Here is a 10,444-nt window from a genome sequence, read left to right on the forward strand (position 1 = left end):
CCCGCGCTCGGTCCTCTAAACTACTCTGGTCCCAGCGTGACTGTGTGATAAGACAATCTGAGCGAAAAGGAGGATGTCTGGAGGTTTTGATGTGCACCACGGCCATACAGTTGAGCGACATGATAACGTACGGGCGCGGCATGCCAGCCTGAATACCGGCCGCCAGCGTCAGAAAAATGCGACAGTAATGTTTGTTCAAGTCCATACTAAGCCGTCGGATGGAGTATCGTTGGCCAATATTGAGTCGTTGGTAGAAGCGATAACAGGAATACAAACAAATGTCTCCCCGCGGCCCCTTTAATTGCTGCTGCTCAATCGCGGCTTTCCTGGCCTCAGCTGGTTCCGCTCCTGAAGGTGTCGCGGAAACCGAGCATATCTTTGTTTTACTATGAGACGAGGTTCACAGTAAAACGATGACGAGAGCAGCAAATCAGCGCTAGCCAGTTTCGAAGTGCACTCAGCTGCTGCATCGATGCGAAACCGGCTAGGCTTAGCGACGACTAGGGCAGCCAGGGGGTAGCGCGTAGTTCATTGCCCGGCGCGCCCGCGGGCGGCGTCGTTCCCGAAAGCTCGCCTCGCTCACTCCCGCTGGCTCACTGATTGGCTCAACAGCTTGCGACCTTCACTCGGAAGGCTGGAAAATCGAGAAGCGAGCGACTGGCGCTGCGACTGAGCGATACTTTATGCCCACGTTTGCACTACTGGTGAACAACCTTTAACGCACGTATGCTTGGGTTATCGGCTGCATTGCGGCGAGTTTTAGTTAAGATCGTCCGCGATGCCATCGTCACCGTCCGTGACGCACAGGCTGAGAACTTCAATTCCAGTACGTGCCGAAGCAACTCGCATTTATCGTAACGATACGAACTCGAAAACACGCCTGCTTCGATGCGCTAGTGGGCTCTTGCTTGTTAAACTACACGCGATCAGGATGCGGCGAGTGCTAGCCGCTGTTGCATATTAGCTAAAGTGAGACGCAAGTATCGACGTAGTTTCGTAACGCAGTTGATATCAAAGCACTCCGCTTGTACTGGTCACCGATTAAGCTGTTAAGTTTCATGATCTCCGGTGAGCGTGCCAGTGTCGCGCAAATTAATGCATAGCAGCTACTCTCCATCGTGCCAATTGTGTTCAACTTATCCACGATATTCGCCAGCTTGAGATACGGCGCTTTTCTTCGCTGTTTTTGTCGCAACTTAGTGATTTTATCAGGCATAAAACGAAATTGCATTCTGTCAACACCATCGTCTGCTCCGTCGTCTGTTCCGTCGTCTGCTAGGAATCCGGGACACTCCAGGGGATCACAGGATCGCAGCTTCTACAAACCACATACCAGAAAAAGTAACTGAAAGCGCTTTAGTATTCTTAAATAATATAAAAATAATCTAAAATAAATGCAATGTCTTTGTTTTGAAGATAATTTAAGTATTCATGGTTTAAAAAACTAATTTTTTTGTCGGTTGCAAATTTTCACCGACACGAAAGCGCAGCCGTCGGCGCCATTGCAGCGCAACCGATACGTCGTGTTTTGTATTATTTGCCTCTTTGAGGCATTGCTTGATTACTTGTACGGCGGACACGTGTGAAGAACTCATTCAATAGGAAGGTGAGCAGGAGTGTGTTTTGGAAGCCAACAACCAGGATTTCGGCCTGTCAACATTGGCGAGTTTCAACGGGTAAGCCATGAAGAAAGAGTGCTGCCACGTCTTTTCATCTGTTAGGGGAACGAAGACTCCTGCGCCGTTTTACTAAGCCTGGATGAATCGCATGGCCGGTGAGTCCCGCTCTGCGTTTCTTTGCTAATGATCTGTATTCACACGCGCTATTTGTATGCGGCTATATAGGGTTGTGAGTGGAGGCAGTCCGCCTGCGGTTGCCGCAGCTATAATGCGGCACCAAAAAAGCAGGGCCTATATCCTGCATGACAAGTGTTGTTCTCATTGTCTTTATGTGCATTTATAACTCGCGTGCCGTGGTAAATAAAAATGGCACCAGATATCACAACAGAGTTACGCTTTCGCTTGCTAGCGCTTCGACACTCGGTGCAAAAGCATGGATTTGCACTGCGTAGAAGACGATGAGCGAGAAGTGCCGCGCGGCGGTGCGCTCGCGCTAGGCCAGCTGCGATCAGACACCGCACTATTTTGCTCAGGGTTAGTACTCATCGGATTAGTGCTTGTGCCTTAATATGCGTCATACTAAATTTTGAGACAGTGATCGCATGCGTAAGGCTAGTTCATATTCATCGCCTTGTCATTTGTAAACTTGTCTGTGCTTCCCCAGTGGAACAGGATTTGAGGCAGTGTTGTGTCAAAGTTAGATCAATCTTGCTTCTCCTGAGCTGTAAACGTTGATGCTTCCTCTCCTTCTGAGCACTGCGAGCTGTCGGAGATGCAACTGCACAATTATTTAGGATTTCTACCTTTTTGCTATATCCCTCGCTTTTGCGGCCCGCATTCAAGTCGTTCGCCATTGTCGATGGATTTTTTGTTACTTATTTTCGCTTTGTTATTTATTCTTGGTTGCGTGCCATCAGCTGTGGTGCCGGCGATTCTCCGAGCTCGGAACTCTTCCCAGGCACGGGACCCTACCCACAGACCTCCCTTCGCCGCACTCACGAGTGTTCTTTGGTATTTTTTTGTTTCTCTTGCCTTGCATTGCCAGTCGACAAATTTGTGCAGCTTTTAATTGTATGCAGATTTGTTAAATGCGCTAGCAATTTTTCTATGATGCCAAGCTGTGCTGTGAGGTATCAAGCTTCCTGCTAGTGAAGGCATGCTTTTTTCCATTCTCTCTTCTCATTTAACCAAGGCAGACTGGTTGCAACTTTCAATTTAATACCTAGACATTGGTGCAAGGCACCATGATATGAATTAATGAAAACCTGCACATCCTATATTCAAATTGGTGTGCGGTATTTCAGCCAGCTCATCTTTCAGTGTGGTTTTAACAGTCATTGTGACTCTTCTCAAAGAATGTATATGGTTGCATTACATAAAATCTGTTCATTTGTTTTGTCATAGGCTAGCTCATTGGTTTTTTATTTACTTATATTATGTCTAAGTTTAGTTTTTAAAGCAGTAGACGATTTCCTCTCTTGTCATTCATGACATGCCTACAGCCACTGACAGCTGTTGCTCTGGATGTATTTATTTGCAGTTGCCAGCGGCCAGCATCTATTGGGCCATGCGTGCTTCCTGCCTTCGGCTGTGTCATCCCTCCTGATCCGTTCATGGTAGTTATTCTTTTTCAGTGATGCATATCTTAGCTGCCTATTTAGAAACATATTTTTAATATAGGCTTGCAGCTAGGTTTAGAAGTGCATGAAACTCTACATGCACTTCACAGCAGTGCCTCAGCTTATAATTACCGGAACTGTAGACTTGTACAAAATATAGTCGCTGATGTAGCTCTTGACGCAGCTGCTGTTAACATAAACGTGCTTTGACATTGCACACCTGTTGCCTGGTATGCATATGTGTCCTCGAAAAGGACCTATATGTTCATTTATCCCTTTAAAAACATTGTGCTCTACAATGATGGTTTACCAGTATTTCTGATACAGAGACCAAATTGTCAGTCAGTAATGTAACATTGCACGATGACACCAATCCTTGTATGATATAGCATCCTTGCAATGCACTGGGCAAGCTGCTGTCAGCACAGATTTATTGCTGGTTTATTGCCACAGCATATGGTTATACTGCACAGTTTGTACCTCTACCTTCTTAAAGCTTTATACTTTAAAAATTTAAAATTAGTTGAAGGAAAATTCAAGGAAATGTAACAGTAACTGTCTCACATTTTGGTGGACACTTGAACCGTGATATAAGGGAGGGATATAGAAGGGAAGTAATGAAGAGCTGATGCCCATGTTACATGCCCCTCTTAAGTTAAACATACCTCACAATTAACACATTTGGTGCAAAACAAACATGGGACTTGCACGTTCACAAGCACCCTCATGTCAGTAAAACAAAGTGCCAATGTTGCCGTACTTTAGAGCTTTGCTCCTAAAAGCGCAGCTGACTGCTGCTCAAAGTTGAGAGCAAAAATATGTCTAATTTTCCTCATGTGCAGTCTGCGGTGCTGGTGCCATTTGCAATGGTGATTGACATTGAGTTGCATGATGCTCAGTCTGTTCCTGGAGTTAGTGATTTTGTCTGTCATGTGAATGTGCTGTTAAAATTAGTGCAAAACAATGGTTCTCTAGTTCATTTTAGGTGACTGTCCTGTGCCACATGCCACCACCCATTTCCCTCAAATTTCCTAATCTCATTTAGCCATCTGATTGCCACCCATTCATGCATTCACTTACTCTTGGAATCCTCCCAGTGTTTTAGTGTGGTATTGCTTATATCTTCTCTGCATTACACATGCATTGCACTTCCTCTTTTTTGATTTAGTCAAGAGATCTCTGTTCCTGTTTCTTGCATAAGCATAAGAGGTGACTCAAGTGCACCATCTAGGCTTGTGATGCAATGTGTAGGGCGCTTCGTTTTTGGCTAAAACCTGGTTTCTCCCTACTGTTGCATCAAAAAAGATTCTTAAAGATCAGGTTCAACCCAATTTCTGTGCAAATGTGTCTGTAAGAAAGTGTGGTTTGAAGGTGCACAAAGGCAAAGAACTACTGGAGTGTAGTGGATGTCACATAATTCTTCTGACAGATTTTTTAAACAATTCTGGTTATTTTATTTCTCTTTTAATGTTTATTGTTTGTCGGTTGCTTATAATTTTTGGATAAACTGAAAACTACATGTACTGACTGGTATTTCATTCCAATAATTATACCCATTATTATGAAGCTGTGTTGGAAGGTAGGTGTGCATTTAGTATGCGTGCTTTGAATTTCAGTGATTGTTTCTGCAATGCAAAATGGAGGACAGGTCTCTGCTGTGCGAGTTTTTTGCAATGGAGTGAAAGTAGCTGGAGCAGCATTTGCTACTGTGTCACCAAGCCAAAAGTTCTCCCACAGACCACTGAGCTTCTGAATACCTATGGCTTAAAGCTCGAAGCTCTGGTTGGCCTTTCCGAGGTTTTCTGCATTAACCAGTGCAAGCCCAAGGGCTCAGAGCTAACAAGCATTTGAAACCATAGAGCTATACACAGTAGTGCTGGGACCGTGCAGCAAGTCAGTGTGAATTAGGTCGCGATAAACGTGGTTTACTGTAGAAAGCTTGTGTGAAAAAATAGTTGCGCTCACAGAAACCGCTGTTTCTTTCTAAGTTGGTCATTGAAACAAAGCAATGCATGTAAAATTTTATATCTCACTGATCCCTCAATTTTTTTCCAGCTAAAGACCAAGAGTTGCATGGAAGTTGTGCAAGCCACCAAGTTGCGTGTGATTTTTGCCAGGGACCTGGAGCAGGCTGGGAAATTAGCGGATGGCCAGTGGTATTCACTCAGTAAGGCAAGCTTTTTCTGTAAGTACAGTTTTTGGCATGGCATTGCTTAGGAACGCATGCACTAATCTGACTACTCTATGCCCGCCCATGCTTCAAGAATAATGAAGTTCATGAAAAAAATTGATTTCCGAAAAAAAATTGCCACTTCTGTTATTTTTTTTCAGAAAAGTATTTGCCATTTAAAGGGCTGTGAAAACCTTAAAAATTATTATGTGCTTGTTTTGGCTTTTTTTTCAAATTTCTTCCACATCTATGTTGACCTGACCTTGTAGCTTGTCTGCATGAGATTGGCTGCTACCTACAGTTTGCTTTTTTGTTGCTCCTTTATTGCCTGTCACAATCTTTACTTTGCGTGGCAGTGTCATGCAGTTTGGGAAGTAATCTGACCTTATTTCTGCATTGTCCTGTAGTGCAAGCTTTTGCATGTGGGGCATGTTTATGGTGTCCTTTCGTTTGTTGTAACTGCAGTTTGGCCATGAGGGTTAGAGGCTTAGTCCTTTTTTTATTTTGATGCAGTGTCATATACTTCATGCATAAATTAATGAAGTAAGCACTATTTTTTGTAATAAATGAACATTCATTATAGCTGTGTGCATTATAAGTGCACTTGACTCTAAAATGGCTTTCTTTCGGCCTTCAGTATTACATCTTAAAACCAGCCGGAAGACACAAAACAGGAGAAGAGATGAGAACAAGATGAGGCTGGTCTAACAACTGAAATTTTATTGAAGGAAAGTGGCAAAAGAAGACCTGGAAAAAGATTCAAGCATGCAAGACCCCAAAGCAGTGAGAGGGCAAAAAATAACCGAAAGGCACTGATGTACTAGTAAACCATCAAAAAAATTAATTCCTTACAGTGAAGGTTCACGGACAGTTTAGCCAGGCACTTGTTTTTAGCCTTACTGATGTAGTAAGCCTCAACTATGTTAGGACAGATTTATCACTTCCCAAAACCACTGATGTGCCGCAGAAATCAGGCGTGCAAAGAGAAAGGTCGTCCTCCGATTGCATTCACGAGATTGAACATGCAGTGTCAGGTGAAAATTCGCCTTCCTCTCTATACAGTGAGTGTTCTCAGCCAGGCGCACATTCAGATATCTGCTTGTCTGCCCATAGTAGTTTCAGCTACGAGGCAGTGGAATGCAAAAAACCTTTACTTTTGCAAGTGGTGAACATTTTTTTATCTGCCACTGTGCATAGCGGACGATTACCCATAGTTGTAGCAAGCCTAGTTTGAACGGTAGTGCAACAGGCTCCTACATCACTTCTAGCTGTCAAGACAACAGCAACATCATACTTTGGTGCAACTTTCCCGGGATGGTGCGAAATGGCGTGGAGGTAAGGTATAGAGCCCGTCTTTTTGTGCTGCTCAACTACGTCAGCATCATGTGAACGGTGTTTCGTTCCCTCGAGAGAGTAAAAACACACTCTGACAGGTGCGCAAGATGGGCAAGTGGGAACCCAGGTGCCATTGGCTTGGAAACCTGCTCCGAGAATGCATTCTAAGCACTGTGATGGCATGACTTTCATAAAGCGGTCGTGATGCATGTGATTGCCAACCTGTCCTTCACCAGCCTCGAGTGGTTCAACTCGTAGCTAAGAGGCTTCCTGATCTTGGGCTTTGGCGCCAACATATTTGGTCGTCCGCAAAGCGCAGGTCTAAGTCAAGAAGCTACAAACGGTTATGCTTAGTGAAATTCAGACGTAAAAGATAGGCTTTGACCACATGCCTAAAGATTTCTAAAACGTCTTGTGCCAACTTATCTGAGCACTCCTTGTGCAAAAAAATTAGGTAGCTATCAACATAATGAAATGCTACTATGCCGAGGCCTTCCAAACAGGGCTTTGATGCGGTATCGACTCTGGACAGAAGAATGTCGCGGAGGAACAGTGCAACCTGGGATCCTCTGCATATGCCTGATTTCTGATGTAAATACCGCCTTGCCAACTCACAAAAGTGGAGTTCTGTGGAGTTCTAGTTTCTTGTGGACAGCAACCTGGGCAGGTGCTCTGCAGTGAGCATCGACATGGAGGGCCTGCACTATTCATTGTCACATGATAGACCTCTGAGGCATGTGCAAACTGCATCAGGGTGAACAATGAACATGCTTTTACAGATGATTGCATGATTTCGGTTGCTGGCTTCTTGGAGCTGTTGTCCTTTTACTGCAAATCCGCATTTGTCAGTTGGCAGGGCGGTATTTACCCGCACATCGTACCTTTGCTCAGCAACATTTTTTTGTTTAAAGTCGATAAGGCATTAGAGGCCTGTTTGGAAGACCTTGGCATAGTAGCATTTCGTTATGTTCATGACTGTAATTTTTCTGGACATAGAAGGCTCAGATAAGTTGGCACAAGATGTTTTAGGAGTCCTTAAGGCATGTGGTCAAGGCCTGTCTTTTACATCGGAATTGTCTAAGCAGAACCGTTAGCAGTTTCTTGATGCAGACTTGCGCTTTGTGGACGAATATGTTTGTCGGGGCTACAGCTAAAGATCGTGGAAGGCTCTTTTTAGCTACGAGTCGGACCACTCGTTGGGGAAGGATGATGAAGAGGTGTATTTGTCGCTGGTTAAGGTCAGTAAAGATGGAAACACTTGATGGGTGTGCAATCGGGTGCATGACATCAGCTTTAGATAAGTCATGCCATCACTGCTGAGGACGCATTCTTGTAGCAGGTTTCCAAGCAGCTGGGTTCCCACTTGCCCATCTCAACAACCTGTCATAGTATGTTTTCACTCGCTCGAGGGTAAGGAGCACATAACTCCGATGATGCTGATACACCTTACCTCCACAGTATTTCACAGTCTCAAGAAAGTCGCGGGAAAGCGTAATGCTGCTGTTGTCTTAACAGCGAAGTGCAAGACAGGAGGCCATTGCGCCGCCATTAAAAAGGCTTGATAAAACTGGGTACTTGTCCACAATGGCCAGTGTCACAAAAAAAGGTTCACCACTTGCAAAGCAATGGAGTTTATTGCATTCCACTGCCTTATGGCTGCAACTAATATGGGCAGACGGGCAGATATCTGAATTTGCACCTGACAGCACTTTCACTCTATAGGGGGAAGGCAAATTCTAATCTGGCACTGCACGCTAAATCTTGTGAATGCAAATTTGAGGATGACCTGTCTCTTTGCACGCCTAATTTCCACGACACATCAGTGGTTTATGGAAGGAATAAATCTGTCGGTAGATAGCTGAGGCTTACTACATCGGTAAGGCTAAGGACACGTGTGGCTAAGCCATCGGAAAACCTTCACCGTAAAGAATTTGCTTTTTTAGATGATTCATTAGTATGCCAGTGACCTTTGATTGCACTTTGCCCTTTCACTGCTTTGGGTTATTGTGTGCTTGTATCTCTTCGCGGGTCTTCTTTTGCGGCTTTCCTTCAATGATGCCGCCGCAGTGGCTCAGTGGTTATGGCGCTCGGCTGCTGTCCCAAAAGACGCAGGTTCGATCCTGGCCGCATCAGTCAAATTTCAATGGAGGCGAAATTTTAGAGGCCCGTGTACTGTGCGTTGTCAGTGCACGCTAAAGAACCCCAGGTGGTCGAAATTTCTGGAGCCATCCACTACGGCGTCCCTCATAGCCCGAGTCGCTTTGGGACGTTAAACCCTCACAAATCAAATAATCAAAATCTTCAATTAAATTTTTGTTAGTCCCGCCTCTTGAGCTCATGTCTTCTTGTGTGTTCTGGCTGGTTTTAAGCTGAGTCAGTACCAACTCGGCCAGTCATAAGCCTTGTTCAGTATTACAACATTTTGAATAAAGTGAGTTTACTAGGCTATGTTGCCGGGGATCGTGTCCGCAGCAGTTGTGGGCAACTGAGAAGAGATAGCATCATACGATTGGTTGTGTAATTGGCAGAGGATGACGTGAGGATGCTGCTCGAAAAGAAAATTTTATAATCGGATAATTATTTGCAGCCAAAAATGTCCAAAAAGTGGCTGGGCCAGAGAAAAAGTGCCGCAAATTTTGAAAACGCTGAAAGTAGGAGCTACAGCGTAGTGCCAAGTTTGAAAAACTGGAAGTATGGACAAAGCCAAAGCTTGGCGCCAAGTTTGAAAACTCGAAATGAGCAATCACGTGACCAGTGATAAGTGTCCTATACCTAACCAGGAGATAGGAAAAAGAATGATAAATTAGAGGCAATTAGGTAATTATTGAGAAGCGAGAGGCAATGAATGCGTGATTAGACTGGGCAAGTATTCAGTGAGTGGGCAGGAACGATCCATGGAGGAAAATTTGAAAACTCGAAATCGTTGCTGGGATGAAGTGAGGGTAAAATAAGAGTTAATTGATAACCAATCAAGTCAACGAGAAAACAACCGTGGCGCCAAATTTGAAAGGCGACCAGTGTCGAGGAGGCGTCAACGCTTTCACATTTTTTTTGCGCAGGTAGCAGCGGTGATCTCTATTTTTGTTTTTTTCAGCCAAGACAAAAACCATTTTTCTTGGCTCATGGGTGATGTATCTAGGAACCTGCGGCCAGGACAATGCTGGACAGCATGCATCAGCAAGCTCGGAAAAAAAGCACGAAACAGTAAATAAATATTGATCATTTTCATTTCAATTCTAGTGGTTTTGTGCACGAATTACTCTGGAATGCACAAAGCTTGTGTGGACAGGCGACCATTAACAAGCTGTGCATTTTTGTGCATAGCCTACTCCAGAACACAAATCCTGTGTTAATTGACAGGTGACCGTAACGACTGTTACACAGTGTACGAGCACTACACAAGACACACTACAGAAGACAAGGCAAACTACATAAGACAAGACAGACTACAGAAGACAAGACAGACTCCAGAAGACAAGACAGACTACAGAAGTCAAGACAGACTACAAAAGAGAGGACAAACTACAAAAGACAGACTATAAAAGACAAGACAGACTACAGAAGACAGGACTACAAAAGACAAGACAGACTACAGAAGACAAGACAGACTACACAAGACATGCCCAAAATACGACAAGACTACAGACTACAGAAATTTTTTGTCTTAGAATCCTGTAGTGCGTTTTGACTGGGTTATGATC

General features: G+C 44.2%; 1 protein-coding gene across 1 annotated transcript; it reads left to right on the forward strand.

Annotated features, from left to right (window-relative positions):
* Window positions 1–1,478: 1,478 nt before the first annotated feature.
* On the forward strand, window positions 1,479–9,962 carry LOC144104444 (uncharacterized). The gene is made up of 5 exons (XM_077637446.1): window positions 1,479–1,774; window positions 2,537–2,630; window positions 3,160–3,235; window positions 5,294–5,423; window positions 9,838–9,962. Exons 1-5 carry the CDS (start codon window positions 1,759–1,761, stop codon window positions 9,960–9,962), a joined length of 441 nt encoding a protein of 146 aa, XP_077493572.1. The 5' UTR covers window positions 1,479–1,758.
* Window positions 9,963–10,444: the final 482 nt, after the last annotated feature.

This window comes from Amblyomma americanum, chromosome 1 (genome assembly GCF_052857255.1).
Source record: "Amblyomma americanum isolate KBUSLIRL-KWMA chromosome 1, ASM5285725v1, whole genome shotgun sequence".
NCBI lineage: Eukaryota > Metazoa > Arthropoda > Arachnida > Ixodida > Ixodidae > Amblyomma > Amblyomma americanum.